Genomic DNA, 18,954 nt, shown 5'->3' on the forward strand with positions numbered 1-18,954 from the left:
TGTCCTACTCTTAAGGGTTAAAGGAGACCCGTGGAATCAGTAGCTCCCCATATTCTTATTTTTTTTATCTTTATTATATTGTGTAGTTGGATGTGTGTGTATATATATATATATATATATATATATATATATATATATATATATATATATATATATATATATATATATATATATATATATATATATATATATATATATATATATAAAACTGTAACTTGAGTAATTTTAACAAAAGTAATTTCCCTCTGGGATAATTAAAGTATTTCTGATTCTGATTCTGATTGAAAGCAGCAGCTATTTTGAGTCATGAGTTTATTATGTCTCAACGGGAGGGATAATGACTATAGTACAACAAGTATTTAATCCAACTGCAGGATTAAATAACTACTTTAAACATTTTTGCAGAGCATGTCTCACATGTTTTGAAGAACATGTAATCTGCCCAGAGCTCCTTTTGTTTCCCCACAGGAAGGCCTGAAGCCTGGAGACCGAGTGCTGATTAAAATCATCAAGGGGAAAATTGGGCAGCTCCAAGGTGTGAAGGACCCTACATTGTGCAACTAGCAACTCCAACCGCTGTGAAGATCCAGGAGAGATCACTTGGATCCACCAGAGTCATTGTACGCTGATTAAAGACTTTCCCCAATAGAAAGCCCAGTTACCTTAACAGGGATCCCACGACTAAGGTAGGGATCTCTGGTGAAGCCCAGCTACAAAGGGGTTAAGCAATTTAGAGCTTTTTGTCTCAACACTGGTGAAGAAACCAACCTAACCCAATCCTTTAGAGTCCTGGTTAGTGGGTGCTTCCTTGGAGGGACTGGTGAAGATGGGAAAACTAAAGTGGCTCTGCTGCTTGATGGTGGCCATTGGACTGGTGCTCTTAGGGACTCAAACTGACTGCCTGAAACAAAGGAAAACCAGAATGGTTTTTGATGGATCCACAGCAACTCATCCCTATGGCACCAATATGTGGTGGCAGCATGCCAAACGTGTTGCTGAAGGTTTGAATAAAACAGACTATTATGTTTGTAACTCATATGCCTACTTCCACCATACAGACTGTCTATGCATACAATATGTCCGCAGATCAAACTGACTGCCTTGTGGTTCTTTCAACTCATCCAGGAATCAATGTTACACATTCCAAAGCAAATTTCTCAAAGCCATTAAATATCTTAATTAGTCCTTTAATAGACCTACCATGTACTGCAGCTAAGGACGCCACAGTGTTACCACAGGTGTCAATCCCAATTTCCACACACGTCATGATAGTAAGTGAAAAATTCCCTGTGTGTATAGAAGGTAATGGCAGCGTCTCAGTTGGCAAAATTCCAAAAGGAAGATGTAATGCTATTTATTCTTTTTGCCCATATTTAATTGAAACTGCATGTTCAGCCTACAGAAAAAAATAGAACATGTCGTACCACTCTCTCAGACAGTGCTAGTCAATGTTCAAAAAAATCATTCCTATGCCACAGCAAACGCCAGATGCTCTTCAGGAATGCCTTCATCGCTGGGAACCCACACCTTGACAGACTGGTACTATGTCTGTGGCCATAAGGCTTACCCAGCTTTGCCTGCTGGATGGGGGGACGTTGTACTCTGGTGCTAGTGTCAGATCACACCATGGTTAAGGAAAAAGTTGAGCAGCACCCCCATTATTCCCACCTACAAAAAAGGAAAGCTGAAGAAGACAAAGGTATCAATTTCCCAGCATCATACCGGGGTGTGACCACAGACACAGGAGTCCCCATGAACTTTAGAATATGGGGGTCGGGTCCTAAACTTTCAGAGAATGATAGGATCCACTCTAATCCAGTATTCAGCTGTAACTTATGTTCAACTCCGCCAAGATGCTGGTGCCGATACTGATGATATGGTGGCAACTGTGTAATCTGTTACAGGGATAATGATCGCCTCCTCGGGAAGGATCGTGTAGGATCATACATTTTTGCTTAAGTTTTACATTTTAATCCTTTTCCTATTTTTGTTTTTTGCATATTAATCTTTGATTACTGAATTCCCTATCTGCAATGCATTTATGATGTGTGTAGTAAAAATCTTTTTAGAAGTGCTACATGCTAATGTTTATATGCACAACAGGAGGAAAATGTTAGGTTTATTCAATGATGATTATAAAATTTGTGTGTGCTTATGAAACATTTGTGCAAGGGGATGCTCCACTGTGTCTTGTGATTCAGTCAGGAGACCACCCTGCCTTGTCATTCTGATGGAGCATCCTGTCTTTATGAACTGATCAATTGTTCTGTCAGAACAAATACTGTTTTGTAACCATATGTTATGTTCTGTTAATCAAAGACAGCTGCAGGAGAGGATTCGAAGAAAGAAAGCTTGAAGTTGGGTTGGGCTTTTTCATTCAGCTCCTGCAGAAGTTGCTTGAATCTCTTTCCTGTGTAGACTCAATTTCTCTTTTTTCACAAACCTACATTTTCTGAACCTAACACCCCTGTTCAGCTTTGTTTGCCTGATCTGTTTTAGACTGATACCTGGATTCTGCCTGCTAAACGACCTGGGACCTGTCTCCTGACCTCGGCATAAATCCTGTTACCTCTTTGGCTCTCTGATCTTCTGGCCTGAAAACCTGCTCCTGCTATGACTCTGGTTTTCGGATCCTCCCCACTGATACTTCTACTCCTTTGCTTCTGTTGGCACTCACTGGAACTCTGGGGGCGGCTCCTGCTGCATGCTGTTGAGACAGAATCCTTCTGGATTCAACTCCTTCCTCTGGGCTCACATTGAACTCAAAACCAGCTTAGTGACTTACATGCTCATTATCATGGCCCATTTGAGTTTCATAGTCACTAACCTAAGTTTCCACCTCTACAGAGGATCCAGTGAACCTGCCTCAGCTTTTGAACGAGAAAGTGCTGAGCAATTAAATTCTTATTTTGGTAAAACTCTGAGTCTGCTTGAATTGTGGGTCCAAAGTTCTGAGCGCCTGACGTATTACATTACATTACGCAATCTAATAACAATGGGAGCCAGTCCTTCCAGTTGCTTTATCTTATTCCGTATCAAACCTGGTCAGAAAATATTTTCTGCTAATCCCAGAAATGCCTGAAGAAATTACTCTGATCCATCCAGGAGTTTATTTCTCAGCAACAGAGAGGACAGTGGGAATGACCCAACCTGCTTGGTTTTAAAACATTAGTTATGTAAAAAGCTCCTGAAACGGTTCATCAATCTTTCCAAAAACAGTTCGATGTTATGTTTCTCTGTGGTGTGTTCTTGATCTCTTCTTGCATCATAATACTAACTCGTCCAAACTGGATAGCCACATCCACGTCAGACTGGGTCCATATTTTCGGTCTCATGTTTAGTTTAATTCCACAGAACCACATGATAAACACTGGATATATCAGACTTTATTAAACAAGCACAGAAAACAGAGCTGAGGGAACATCATGCATGATCAGATAAAAACAAATAATTATGAAGAATGAGAAGAACTAAAACATAATTGAAGTTAAATGATAACAGTGCTACTCCCATCAATGGGATGGTTGACAGGAGGCAGAGATTTCCCAGTCCATTGAATAGTCAGAGCAGAGCTCTATCTGAATGAGGAGTAGAAAACTTCTTGCTGGATGTTTTGCTTTGGCTCTGAAATTAAAAACACATCATAAATAATATTCTGAATATATATATACAGAATATTCTCTCATTACAAGAATATATTAAGTGGTTATATAAAGTGGTTATAAAAATATGCTTTGATTTCTAAGTTATGCACAGTGCAGAAGTTTTCATACCCCTTATATTTCCTTCATTGTATCCTGTTGGATCCTCCAACATAAATTGTTTTGTTGCATGTCAGGAGACCCAGAGCTACAATTGTGAAGAGGGGTGGGGGTGAGACATATATTTCTATTCAAACTATTGCTGTCATGTTTTGGTTCTGTTTAAGTTTTCCTTTTTATTTTTCTTTGGGTTTTTTTTCTTCCATTTTGTGTTATTCTAGTTGTTTTTGGTTGTATTTGAGTTATTATGTATTTTCTTGTTTCCACCCTGATGCCCTCTCAAGACTATTCTATCCACATTTGTTCCTAATCAGTTGATTAATCCATTCTTTGTTCTGTTTGACATATATACTCCTCCTCTTTAGTTGCTCATTCCTCATAGTTTTCTTCTCCTTTTTTCCCCTTGACGTCTGGTATTGGTTCTCTGTATTTTGTTATTTTGGGTTTTTGGTTTTGTTGCCAACTTCTGATATTAAAATTTTAAGAAACTACCTCAGCTTTGGTCTCTGCATTTGGATCATCTGCAACCTTCCAAAAAAACCCTGACAATTCCTTTAATAATTCATATATAAAATCGAACAAACAGTTTTCAGAAAGTATCACATTTCTAAATAGATTCCGATTTTGTGTAATTTAGCTTGTCTTGAAATATTAGATTAAAACTCATATTTACAAAGGGAAAATAAAACATGGAATAATTTATATGCACATAAATTAACATTGGTATGATTAAAACAGGCTTGTGTAGATTTTCCATCTTTTTTGGGCTCCACCTTTTGAGGATTGGGTCAGACTTAACGCAATACATATTTCTTTCACTATCTATCTCCATTCTGTGGCTGTTGAAAGCTTTATCATTTGGTCATTTCCTGGTTATGCATTTTTTACAGCTCACCAGTAATATCTGTAATCATTTGTAATAAATTTCTCACAATCCCATTGGGAAGTTACACAAGTATATAGTGCTAAAGTTAATGTTGATGTTTAGGTTGATTATTGATCCTTTCTCTATCATCAAATCTGCTAAGGATGTGGATATAATGGGACATTTTTCGAAAAATCTGAAAATGGAAAAATTTTAAATTTCTAAACCATACTTTTGCAAACTGCCTCCGCAAATCTTAATTAGTAGTGGATGACTTTGTTGTACAGATATTAAACCATTCATCGTTGGTCAGTTCCATTTTGGCTTTTATTTTCCTTTCCCCAACTAGATTTAATACGGATGGATTGAAGGACAGATAATCCTTTTCTTACCTCTATAAGTAATTTTCTTCCGAGCTATTGTCTATGAATATCTCAATCAAGTTACTGTATTTCTGTTCAGCATTCACAGTATTTAATATAATTTCTTAACTGATCTAAAGAGGTCCTGCTTCTCTAGACGGAAGTTTTGCATCTACTAATTTATTAGAAAATATGGTACAGCAGAATGTAATACCATCAGCGATCCATTGTTTGAAACTGTTCTCTATTCAGGATGTTCACTTTAATATTTGTGCATTTCTCAAACTTTCTTTTTTTTTTTTTTTCTGCCAGAAAATTAATGGGACAGCACTCAGTGTATTCAGCTTTTCTAAGTACGCCTTTTGTATGTTTTTTTTTTCCAACAGAAGTTGGCTTAAAACTTTCCTTTTTGAGAAAGCTTATAGTTAGAGTAGCTCAGGTTATCCTGAGCTATCTCTATAGTTCTGCTGCTATAGGCTTAGACTGCTGGAGGACATAGGGACCCCTTTTTCATCATTCTGCATCATTCTATCTCTATTCTCCCACTCTGCAGAATCTGTTAGTTCAATCTCTAACGTTCTGCTCTCTCTGCTTTTTCTCATAGTAGCTTCATCTGGTCTGTTCCTGTTTGGCTGTGACTCCATCCTGGAGAGAAATATCAGCTGTGCTGCTGCCATCAACATCTTTGTATGTATATGTCAGAGCTTGGCCTGTTTTTCAGTGTAGTCCTGTTTCTCTGACTGTGACTGACTGGATGTGCTCTCTTCATCATCTGACATGGGAGCTGGCTCGGAAAAACACAGCCATTTTACAACTTTATCAAAGCCTCTTCAGGCTTTTAAAGAGAGACAGGTCTTTTTCCACAGTCTTTTTAAATTGGTGATGTTTATGATCCTGGGATGTCTCTAGATGTTTATATTTGCTAACCCTCAGTAGTAGGAGCTGCTTCTCGCTCTCAATGTTTTCTGTGCAGATATATAAATAGTTTCCTATTTGCCCGGTGCAGGAATTCTGTCCGCAGAGACACAACGTGGAAGCCCAAAATTACTGAAGTTGGCAGCAAGGACATCAAGGATGCATCAACACATCTCTCACCCCCGTTGTTACCTTGGATCAAGAGGTACCACAGTGGAGAGACACTCTTCAGACTGTTCAAAGTTAAGCAGACCTGCGTTTTACTTTCAAGAATCAGAAAGCTGCAAAACAGGCAAATTCCAATTCGAATCTGCAGGATCAGGCTTGAACCAGAAGTATTACAAACTTTTTGTACCCTGAGGTCAGGACACACCTTCCTTCCTTGCTAGGCTATTCTAGCTATATGCTGAACACTCCTGAACTTTGAAGATGTCTCAGTTTTCCCAGAGAGATCAGCAGATTTATCAGGTCTGACCAAAGACAGGGAGAGTATTCCCAGGTGAAACTAAAAGAGCTAATAGCTACATGTTACAAGATTTTTACATGTAAGCAGTTGTTGATAAGGTTAACGAGTAAACAACAGATTCAATTCCTATGAACCAAATGTGAATTTTAACTCATTAAAAGAAGCCCTTTTAGCCCATAAGTAGCCTCCATCTGTCATGATAATTACACTGAACGTCTGTGATCGTACTTTTGTTTTTTTCTACACTTAAACCTGATTCTAATTTCTAAAAATGTGATACTCATCTGAAAGAAAATAAATAGATGCTTCAGCTGGTCGTGATACAAGATTTTTATTTTTCTCAATTCTTAACTTCCATCTCTTCTTCCTTAGCCTCTTCCTTATCAGTTCCTTTCCTTTAACAGAACTTTTACAATGTAAAAGCAGCAAAGCTTAGATATAATGAAGAAAAAGCTGTACCTCGTGTCCTCTTTGGTCTGATGTTGATCTGTCCATAGCTGATGTCCTCTGTCCTCACCACAGAGTAAATTGAAGCTGAATCTCTCTCTGAGGAACAATAACAGAGACTATATCACTGTGGGTTCAAATAGGTCGGCTATTGTTCAGATAATGAAATCCACACAAAAGAATACAAAAGTATGATGATGAATTCATAATTTCAAATAGCCTTAATATAGGATGTCAGGGAATTTTATTGTCATACTACCTCACATTTGTATGTTTGTGGTAGGAAATTTAGACTCAGGTCTCAGTCCAGTAGCATAGTATTTAAGAAATGGAAGAGAAAGAATTGAGGCTGAAAGTGCAGCTCGACTTCAGTAGTCCAACAGCTAAAGCGTTAAAACTGCTGTTGAGCCTGGTGGTTACTTAACAAAAACATATTTTATAATGTAAATTTTCTTTTTCTTTTTTTAATCTCTGTTTTGATATTGGCAAAAAGATTGTGTGAAAGTCTATGTGCACAAAATACCAGAGAGATGCTCAACCCCACTAAAACAAATAGTCACGCTATGTTCATGATGTTCAGCGATATCTTCAGACCACACGGAGGTGGAAACTATGATGGTTGTTTGGAGTAGCGCAGTCTTTTTTTTTTAGACCAGGCAGATGTATTCTGTGGTGGCACAAGGCGACCCTACTCTAGTGAAACTTAACTGCAATCGACAGCAGGATGTGTGGTGATTTTATCTCTGAAGGCAAAACCCCCAAAGAGCCTGCCATTATCAAAGAGGAGAAATCTAAGCTCTGTTCATTAAAAAAAACAAAAATGTAAGATTGTGACTGCAATCTGTTTCCTATTTAGAAAAATTTACTTATTTCAATTCAAATTCAAAAATATTCTACAACTCCCAAAGTGAAATTAAATGTTTCACAAACTCATATAGTTATTACTTGGTTGTTGTTTTTTTTATCGAGTTGTTGATAGCGGCAGAAAGGAAGGATCTTCTTTATTGGTCTGTTTTGCAAAAGATCTGTAGAAGCCTCTTACTAAAGACAAGATGGGTTGCCAGGCTCTGCTTTCATTGAGCTTTTGATTGTTAACTGCAGACCTTTCTATCTGACTAGAGCACAGGTGTCAAACTGGTTCCAGAAAGGGTCGTGTGATTGAAGGTTTTCTTTCCAACCAAGAAACAGCACACCAGACTCCAGTCATCTCATCAAGTCATCATGTTTAGACTGGACTTACTTGATGAGATGACTGGTGTGCTATTCCTTTCCTTGGTTGGAAAGAAAACCTGCAGTCACATGGCCCTTTCTGGAACCAGTTTGACACCCCTGGCCTAGAGAGTTCACTGTTGTTAGCATCACTGTTGTATATGTCCCTGCAAGTGCTAATATAAAAGAGGCCATGAGTGTTCTCTATTAGGCATCTCTGAACTGCCACAACTGCACCATAAGAGCAGGCACAGTTGGTAGAACTGTTGCCATGCATCAAGAAGGTTCTGGGTTTTGTTTCCGGCCTACGGTCTTTCTGCAAAAACACGTTTGCATGTTCTCCCTATGCGTGCATGGGTTCTCTCTGGGTACTCTGGCTTCCTTCCACGGTCCGAATACACTACATCTTTAGGTGTGAGTGTGTGTATGGTGGTGTATCTCTGTGTTGCCCCCTGACAGACTTGTCTAGGGTGTACCTTGCCTAAGCCCACAGACCACTGGAGAGAAGAATGATGGATTTTTCCATAGTCAGTGCCACTTGCTCAGTTTTCAGGACCATATGTAAAATGTGTTTGGTAGCTCCTTTATAATATAAGTGCTCCTATTAAATGAATACCATGATCAAACGTTGCTTTAGAATGGACAATTCGAACACAAATCCCAATATAAGATGGTAACATGCTGATTTTTTGTTCCACTTCACAATTATAACTGACCTAAATGAAATTCAATATAATGTATTTTTTCAGTGAATAATTCAAGTGTGGTAAATAGTCATCAATATTTATTTATAGTTACTGTATGAAATTAAATAGTGTGAATAGCTTAGTGTTCAGAACAATGAAAGGTTTTGGTGGGAAAGTTTAGTAGGCTTTAGTCTGACAAAGAAACTGAAAGCAAGCCATCTGATCTAACTGGAAATCTTAAAGACTTCCTCCTAGATGATAAGATAACAAGAGTAAAAAATAAAGGACCTTAATGGGAATGCAATTCTATCTATAAAAGAAAAAAATAACATCTACTGTTGGAAAGATTTTTGAAAGTCAAATAAGCAGAATGTTAAAACTTAGCTTAAAGGACTTAGAATGGTTAGTTGTTCTTTGAAGTCCTATAGTTAACTTTACAAAGCACGTCTTTTCACTTTGAATAACAGGAAGCTTAGCAACCGCAGACCTGCTAGTCTGTTTACTGAACAACAAAAAGCTGCAGACAACATGACAACTGATAGATAGAAAATGATATCAGATATTCTACAGAGTTTAGCTGCACATGACGATAGTAGAGCAAAGTTTTTTTTTTATCTAAGCAGAAAAGAAAATATAAAGTTAGCTTTAATAAAGGAACATATCCTGATGTCTGAGACTAAAGCAAAGAAGAAAGACAATCTCGAGGTGACAGGATGACAAAATGAGGTAAAAAAAGTGGAAACTTCATCAAAAACGTTCATTCTTTATAGAGAATACCATAAACTAAGTTCTTTTAACAAACAAGTAAAATAGTCATTTTTAAGTAGCAGGTAAATAGATTAAATAAACTCTTAACTATCCAGTAGAGAATGTAAGACATATGTTTTGCATAGTCTTTGAATGAGGGATTTCTAACTTAGTTTACTAATCAGATGTGATATGATACCTCTACTGCCTCTGACTGGCTGCTGCTGGTTTGTGACGATTCTCAGCTCACTGTATGCAGTGCTCTTTTCTACATCATTTCCTTCTATACCTGGAATAAAACAAAAAAAAAATCTCTAAGTTCATTCAGTTTTTGAAAAAAATAGAATGAGTATAGAAGGAATAAATCTTAGACATGTTAAAAATGTATTAAATCCATATTATTGTTCGCTTACCATCAGATTTCCTGCACATGTGTCGTGTTACAAGTAGAACTAAAGGAAGTAGCAAGAGTAAAACGAAAAACAAAATCAAGACAGGAACTACAATGGTAGGGAGAAAAGGCTGGTCGGAGGGAGAAGTGAAAGATGTAGGTGGAGGACGACTAGAGTCAGGTGGAAAAGTGGTGGTTGATTTCTCTGAAATAAACCAGAGGTTATGAATTAGTTTTGTCTCATAATAAAGTTTGAAGCAAACAGAGAAGCTGCTGACCTTCAACAGAGATCCAGCTGGATGGAGACTCTCCATGACCACTGATGTTACACCTGTAGAAGCCTTCATCAGAGCGGTTCACCTGGTGGAGGGTCATGTGACCTTTGGGCTCAGTCCTGATGAGGGAGCCATCTTTATAGAAAGCAGCTGGGAGGTTGGAGCGAGTGGTCTTTGTTAGACAGCTCAGAGTGACGTCATCTCCCTCCATCACAGGGAGGACAGGACTCTGCAGGATCACTGATCCACCTCAACACAGAGACAAACTACAGCATTTCATCCATTTCCACACAGCTTCATCAACACTAACTCCACAGTCTGATCTTACCAGTGACAGTGAGCTGGATGCTGCTGCTGGCTGCTCCCTCTCTGGACGACCCACACCAGTAAACTCCACTTTCATCTGGGTACAGGTAGCTGATGTTACAGGTAGAACCAGCTGTTTTCCCCCATCCATCTCCACACCGAGTCCTGGTTTCTGTGGTTGTGTTCCTCCATACAGTCCATCCAGCAGAGCTGTTGTTCTCCTCACAGCTCAGAGACACAGATTCTCTAGGAAAGAATTGAGATCTGCTGGGACTCACAGTCAGGGCAGCTGCTGGAATGAAAACTTCTGCTTAGTTTTATTCTCATAATTTTTATATTTATATATTTTTAAACAAAGCGGAGTCTGTATGACGTCATCTGTGCGGCGGACTGGAGTTGTGACAGGCCAGAGGTGGCTACGCTCTACCCCTTCTATTCATTCTAGCTAATCTGAATCATTCAATTCCATTTGGAGAGCAAAATCATCTGAGGTAGCAGCGCTAGACATCTTCCAGGCTTGTGAGTAAAACTAGCAGTGGACAGGATGAATAAAAGGTAGCCGGCGCGTGTGGATGACATCATACACAATTCGCTTTGTTTCAAAAGAATATAAATATAAAAAATTTAACCGCGGATGTCTGGGGGACAGTGATTCACCTACATGTTATGAATGCTGGCGTACCATAAATGATCAATTATGAACAGTTCAGTTTGTGCCTTCAACTTGTTGCCCATAGGAATATGTTACTTGGATATTGTTAGCAATCCAGTTTGTGTGGGTTGTGCTTTTGTTTGTCTTCCCTCCACCACCAGGCGGCGCCTGGTTCTCGTTGGCCTCCTCACACACCTGTGGATGGTTGCCTCATTACCGGAGGACTCTCAAGCTGCTGACTGCCACTACCTGGAGGCCAGAGTGTTTGCCAATTTTGGGTACTCTAGCCAAGCTGAGTTTTGCTGAGTCAAACTGAGTTTTTGTCAACCTGAGTTTAACCTTGTTGTTTTGTTTTTGCCTCTCGGCAGGAAGTTATCCTACAAACTGGATGTTTTGGACCTTCTCCCCCCTGGAAGGATTCTCTGAGCACCAAACTGAGCTGAGGATTCGAGCTTGTGGCTTGGATCTACTTTTTCCCCAAGGATTGTTTGGGCGTCTCTCTGAGCAGGGGATTCATCTCTACAAGTACTGTTCAAGAACCACAGGAAAATTAAGTGGCAATCAGCTCCTCCGTTCCTCAAGGGAAAACCGCAATCTGGGTAAACCCTGTCCGCCCTCCAACGAGCAAGTCATTCACTGGAACAACCCACAACAACTGGATTCATCAAGGGACACCTTTTTTTCTGGAAACGTGAGTCCGCAGCCTAAATTCCCTTCTTCAAATCTAAGTCACAAATTTCCCGCTGAGCTTGAACTAACCACAGTATCTTCCCCTTCATTTTTCAGTCTCTTCCCTGGTCTCTCTGTTTGGTCTTCTGCATGTGGGTCAGAGCTTTAAATAAAATCATTGCAACGGAAAATCTGCAGAACAGCTCCAAATGACACAAAACTTATATGGGTGAGTAGAATGTAAAAAATGTAAAAAAACGACATTCCCCTTTAGGTTAAAAGTTAATTTATCTGTTGTCATTGTTCCATAAAAGTACATGTAAAGATCATTTGAGGTGAGAACTTTAAGCTTCAATATATGGTCCATTTGCTGATTTAGTGCGTAATTTAAAATAAAGTTCCAATGTTAAGAGGAATGCGGCAACCAGCAGAACTCCAGGACTAACATAGCCGTCTGCAGAAGCCCCCTATGGCATAGCCGTGTGTGAAGTACCGCTAGCGCTGATGGCTCGATTTGGCAAAACATTTTTTTGATTAGTGTTTCTCAGAGTGTGCTAATTATTATTCCCTCAGTAAATGAAAAATGAATAATTTATTATCTAGGTTCTATAACAGGAGTTGAAATGCAGCTCCAGATGAGCCGAGCACGTGGTGATGTTACGAGTATGCTTCTATTCCAATTGACCCATATTTGCTGCACATTTTTCTGTGTTCTTGTCAAAAACATACTTGGCGAGGGCACAAGTCCGTACCCTAGGCTCAAAGAGGATCACTACTTTATCCGTTTTCTGTCCTCCTGAACTCCTGTCATGGGGACAGTTTTCTATTTGTGCCAAGACCTAGTCCGACACAATATTCTATCGAATCATACAAAAAATCAGATATGGTGAGTTTTGGCCTTTATGCTTATACTCTAAACAATATTCAAAATAAAAATTTACATTTGTAAATTCATCAGGACTTTCAAGATATATAACCAACCTTTGTATGCTGTGCTGCACGACATTAACATCAGGGCTAAAGAAAGAAGAAAAGAAAGAAAACGTTTTTTTTAATATTGTTCTTCACATGAAAACATCATCATGAATAATACTTATTTTATGTCAAGTTTAAGCTCAGGTGAATGAACAAATTAGAATCAATGAGGAAAAAGGAATTTGATTAAAATTGTTTTCCTAACCAAAACTGAGATTATTTCCTAGGAGCTTTTTCTATAGCATCTGTAGTGACCTTAACTTATACCTACACACTGACCCTTGTGCTGCTGTAGGTCTCTTCCTGTTAAAAGGGAGGTTTTCCTCTCCACTGTCGCTACAAGCATGCTTAGTGTGAGGGATTGCTGAAGAGTCAATGAGTCGATGCAATCAGATGGTTTTCCTTAGATAGAAAACTTTGAATCAATTGTACTGTATGACCTGAGCTGTTGTGAATTGCAGCTATAGAAATAAATTGAATTGAATTCCAATAAGTTCCCATTGCTCACCTCAGTTTGTGCTGAGCTGCGCTGGGAACAGGTGAGTGTATAGAGGGTGTCTTCCATTTAACTGTTAAGATCTGAAAAGTTTTCTAAAAGTTAAGCTTGGTAAACTCACATCTTGTTTTACATTATTATTTAATTAATTCAAGCTTGATAGGCTGTTTTTAATTTTGGCACATCACCTTTTTGGGTATTGTTCAGCATTAATTCCCATTAGGATGGCCTTTGTCAGGTTTTATCACACCAATACAAGGTACTTTTGTTAATCTAGCATTAAACATATAAGACCAACTGCTAGGCAGGTTCATTTTGTTATGGCTTTTATTTAAGTGTGAGGAGTGCATGTTGAAACATGGTTGGTTAAATTGCTATTGTGAAAATATTCCTGTTTTTAACAGAATAAACCTGCCTTGTCAGTGGTCTTGTCAGCTGGTTCTTAAGTCAACACGCACACAGGCACAATGCAGAGTACATGGAGTAGATGAGTGAGGATAGACTGGCAACACAGAGTCTGCACTCTGAGCTGTCTATCAAATTAAAATGTGCAGAATTTTCTTTCATTCATAATCACTCAGGAGTACTCAGGACTCAGAAGTACTCCTGAGTACTTCTAGGTGAATATCTCCTCCCTGCTCAGAATTATTGAGATGGAGAAGAGGTGTGTCTGTGGTTGAGCTTTGTCTTTACTCTGAAACCCTGCTCTTCCCACTCAATGTAGATGCAAGCAGCTCTCTGTTTAGAGTTGAAAGGTTACTACCAACCTATGACTACCTTGTTGCTGGATTGAACATGGACTTGACAAATCTAGTAATCCATTAGTGACACTGGCTTGGAATACGTTTTTAGTAAGGCAAAACTGCAATGGCATTTTTAGGTAACCATCAGCTCCTTACCAAACACCTTAACAGTGGTTTCAGAAGTTCACACATTTGTTACTTCAGTAGAAGTATAGATACTGCAGTTTAAAAACACTCTGGTAAAAGTTGAAGTATCAACTTGACCCCTTTACTCAAGTAAAAGTGAAAAAGTATGTGCTCCGAAAACTACTTAAAGTATAAAAGTAACCTTTAAAAAAACAGCCAGATGCCACTATATGAATTGAAAGCTCAATTATTCAACTATTTCCAAAAATTCTATGAGATAGGGCCAAGGATGAGGGAGGTCTTGTTGGTCTCCATCTCCCGATAGGCTCTCGCCTGTGTCCGACCCAGGGGTGTCAATACTATACAGGGACAAAATAGGGCACCAAATAAAAGGCAAGCTTGCAAAGCGCGCTAAGCAAAAACAATTTCGGGCAATTGTTTATTTTAAAAAAGCATCATAAAAAAATTGTACAATCAGATTCTTATTTTCTGCATCATTAAATATCTACCTGAACCAAACTGAATTGAATTGGCCCACTTCTGAAATTAACTGTATATCTCTAATCCACTACTGATGAAGGCACAATTTATCTCCATGAAATATCTGTCAGCAAACATGAACTTGAAAACTGAAAACTTGAAATGTGCAACTGTAAAAGAAAAAAAAAACACCTCTATATACATACATGTCTGTGTTTATCATTTCTATTTGGGCCCTATGGTGGTGTGAAGGGGATTATCCTATGAGGTGTATATCATGGCCAGAAAGATGTGAGAGCTGGATGTTAATTTTTTTAACTGTAAACGGTATCGTCTCAGCCAGTGGTGGCTGGTGGAGTTTTCTCCAGGGGGCGCTACAAATTCAAAATAGACGTATACCAAAAACCAGTCAAATGTATACGAAGTTATCACACCAGTATATTTATATGAATTCCAACAACAAAAAAACATAAAAACAGTACATGATTTCTTGAACAGCTTTACTTTTTGTACATAAATCCTGCCCTTCTGAGGCTGTGAAGGTAAATCTGTGTTTTGCATGGTCCAATATTGGGTCACAAACCTAAAAAATAATATAACAGTTTAATAATGGAGAATCTATTGGTTAGCTTTATAATTTTTTTATATATAAAAACTATTTTTTTTCTGACAATGTGTTTATTTATGAGAAACTATGCAGGTTAACAAACATCTAGAAAAAGTAGGCTATATTGTATTATCGTCCATGTGAATCCCAGATAATTTGTTCTTCTTTGGCTTTTTTACAAAGTGCTTTATATCAGTCCTAGCTGTCTTTATCCATGCTGGGCCAGATCCTGATGATTGAAAAAAGGAGGCAGGTAAGTAGCCAGAAATTTTTTATAAGGGTGGCCAGGCAATAACCAGTGTACACTGAAGGGTGGCTGAAAGCGGATCAGCACCAGAACCTCAGGGTCAATCTACACTGTTCCAACAGGAAAAGGAACAACCACAACAACCATATTTTCCAAATAAAGAAAAACTATACATTCCTACAGCCTTTGCTAACAAATAGTTACATATACTTAAATTGCCATGTACATAAAAGGTATAGTGGATAAAGTTCTTTCAGTTTTGAGTTCTAGGCTGAACATCTTTTCCATTCTCATTACTTACCTACTTTTATCAATAAACATTCTGCATAAAATTGTTAGTACATGCACTGATATCTACAAAAAGTGTTTAGTTACTAAGTTTTTATTATAATAGTTTTTTTAATCTATGATTTAACTGAAGACTGACTTGCATTTTCTCTCTACCCCATATAACACAAAATCTAGTTCTGAAAAGAGCATGAATTCTATACTAATCATCTTTAATGTTACTATATTGATGTGCATAATTAATCACAGTGTTATTGTTGTCAAGTAATTGTTAATCTATGAAAAATTTAAATGTTTTGAATATTGAGAGTATTACTGCTGCCACTGTCAGTATAATGGGGAAAAATATGGTAGGGGTGGCCACAGGCGTGGCCAATGATAGGTTAAGGGTGGTCATGGCCACCTCTGGCCCCCACTCTAGCTCTGCCCCTGTAAAAAGGAAGCAGGGAAAGCAGAATAAAGCTACATGCTGCTAACCAAGCTTTCTTGCTAAACCAGGTCCTGGAAAAGGATGTTTCTTGCACAATTTCTCTGTCTCTCTCTCTCCAATGCGTCTCCAACTCCCACCACTTGACCTGTCAATCACCCACAAAACGTCTGCACTTTGGCGGGAGGTGGTGAGCAAATACACTTCCTGTCAGCTCGGGGCGCACCAGAGCTGTGGTGGAGCTGTGAGAGATGAGCTGTGAAAGTGGAAAATTAACTAATCAAAAAATCAGTGCCCCAGGCAACGCAGATCCACAACAGGGCACGTGCTCCTGTGATAAGGGTCTGCTGACGCCAATGACCACGGTCTGCTAATCCGTGACCTCTGAGTAACTAGTAACGTTTGTTTTAAAAATGTAAGGAATAGAAAGTACCGATATTTGTGTGAAAATGTAATGAGTAGAAGTCAGAAGTAGGAAGAAAAATAAGTAATGTAGTAAAGTTTAGATACCTAAAAAGTGTACTTAAGTACAGTAACAAAGTATTTGTACTTTGTTACTTGACACGTCTGAACCTAAAACAACATGACAATAAGAATATAAATAAAATCAAAGTGTGGTGATAAGAACCATTTAAAAACAAAGTAGGTCAAAAACGTATAACCTATGTTAAAAACCAAAAGCAAAGTTTAAAAGCAGGCAGTGAGGGAGCCTCTCTTATGTGCACAGAGAAGGACAAGAATGGAGAGAAGGCAGATTCTTGCACAGTGTTATATAAATTTAATCATAAATGACACTACTTGAATACTGGGTCCATCTGTCTAGTCTCACAAGTCCAATTTTCACGTATGGCTTAAGCTTATGGTTTGAATAATGATGAAACGGGGTTCTATTAAAAGCAAAGATATTAAATTTTGAGGCAATCGTAAGAAAAAAACATAACATTTTAGCTTTGCTAATCGTGTAAAATCTTAGGGGTTCTGTTTTAGTGTTGTATCTTAGCAATATTTTTAACAGTCTTTAGTTTTCAGATCTAACCTGGTATGTTTCATTTGAGGGATGGAATATAGGCCAGGTTAAATTGCACCTTATTCCAGAATGACTTACAGCTTCATTAAAATAAAAATGGTACATTTAAAAAAAGGTTGTACTTACAGAGGAGTAATCTGAGAGATGTTTCCTTCATTGTGGCTCTCACAGTATGAACCTCTTTTTCACTTAACATGAAACAGACCAAGTAATACCCGCCTTCTTCCTCTGAGGTTCTACTGCATTTTTGAGGCAGCAGAAATTAATTTATAATAAAAATGTTAAAGGTACACTATATTGCCAAAAGTATTTGCTCACCCATCCAAATTATTGGAATCAGGTGTTCCAATCACTTCCATGGCCACAGGTGTATAAATTCAAGCACCTAGGCATGCAGACTGTTTTTACAAACATTTGTGAAAGAATGGGTCGCTCTCAGGAGCTCAGTGAATTCCAGCGTGGAACTGTGATAGGATGCCACCTGTGCAACAAATCCAGTCGTGAAATTTCCTCGCTCCTAAATATTCCACAGTCAACTGTCAGCTGTATTATAAGAAAATGGAAGTGTTTGGGAACGACAGCAACTCAGCCACGAAGTGGTAGGCCACGTAAACTGACGGAGCGGGGTCAGCGGATGCTGAAGCGCATAGTGCGAAGAGGTCGCCAACTTTCTGCAGAGTCAATCACTACAGACCTCCAAACTTCATGTGGCCTTCAGATTAGCTCAAGAACAGTGCGCAGAGAGCTTCATGGAATGGGTTTCCATGGTCGAGCAGCTGCATCCAAGCCATACATCACCAAGTGCAATGCAAAGCGTCGGATGCGGTGGTGTAAAGCACGCCGCCACTGGACTCTAGAGCAGTGGAGACGCGTTCTCTGGAGTGACGAATCGCGCTTCTCCATCTGGCAATCTGATGGACGGGTCTGGGTTTGGCGGTTGCCAGGAGAACGGTACTTGTCTGACTGCATTGTGCCAAGTGTAAAGTTTGGTGGAGGGGGGATTATGGTGTGGGGTTGTTTTTCAGGAGCTGGGCTTGGCCCCTTAGTTCCAGTGAAAGGAACTCTGAATGCTTCAGCATACCAAGACATTTTGGACAATTCCATGCTCCCAACTTTGTGGGAACAGTTTGGAGCTGGCCCCTTCCTCTTCCAACATGACTGTGCACCAGTGCACAAAGCAAGGTCCATAAAGACATGGATGACAGAGTCTGGTGTGGATGAACTTGACTGGCCTGCACAGAGTCCTGACCTCAACCCGATAGAACACCTTTGGGATGAATTAGAGCGGAGACTGAGAGCCAGGCCTTCTCGTCCAACATCAGTGTGCGACCTCACAAATGCGCTTCTGGAAGAATGGTCCAAAATTCCCATAAACACACTCCTAAACCTTGTGGACAGCCTTCCCAGAAGAGTTGAAGCTGTTCTAGCTGCAAAGGGTGGACCGACGTCATATTGAACCCTATGGATTAGGAACGGGATGTCACTTAAGCTCATATGTGAGTCAAGGCAGGTGAGCAAATACTTTTGGCAATATAGTGTATCATAAATATGTCTTAAACCTAAAAAAAAGGATCAAATGTAAGCATTTAGTTCATAAAATATTTAAGCAAGCCCCTTTAAATTGTTTAAGGTCTTTTTCAAATTTAAACAATTTAACTTTTTTATAGGAAAATAAAAGTTAACATTTTCATTTACCAGAAAGCTATTAGAATGACTCATGTGACAGTAATGGTAATAAGATTCTAGCACAAAAAAATAAAAATAAAAAATTCAATTATGCTGCGTTT

General features: G+C 38.8%; 1 protein-coding gene across 1 annotated transcript; it reads right to left on the minus strand.

Moving 5' to 3' along the window:
- Positions 1 to 3,379: 3,379 nt before the first annotated feature.
- LOC119777549 lies at positions 3,380 to 17,324 on the minus strand. The gene is made up of 8 exons (XM_038276453.1): positions 17,294 to 17,324; positions 12,733 to 12,768; positions 10,453 to 10,719; positions 10,128 to 10,373; positions 9,872 to 10,054; positions 9,658 to 9,747; positions 6,829 to 6,915; positions 3,380 to 3,624 (listed from the first exon to the last, which is right to left on the minus strand). Exons 1-8 carry the CDS (start codon positions 17,322 to 17,324, stop codon positions 3,575 to 3,577), a joined length of 990 nt encoding a protein of 329 aa, XP_038132381.1. The 3' UTR covers positions 3,380 to 3,574.
- Between the last annotated feature and the right edge of the window lie 1,630 nt (positions 17,325 to 18,954).

The sequence above is a fragment of the Cyprinodon tularosa genome, unplaced genomic scaffold (genome assembly GCF_016077235.1).
Source record: "Cyprinodon tularosa strain WSP-4 unplaced genomic scaffold, ASM1607723v1 ctg1246, whole genome shotgun sequence".
In the NCBI taxonomy this organism is placed as follows: Eukaryota; Metazoa; Chordata; class Actinopteri; order Cyprinodontiformes; family Cyprinodontidae; genus Cyprinodon; species Cyprinodon tularosa.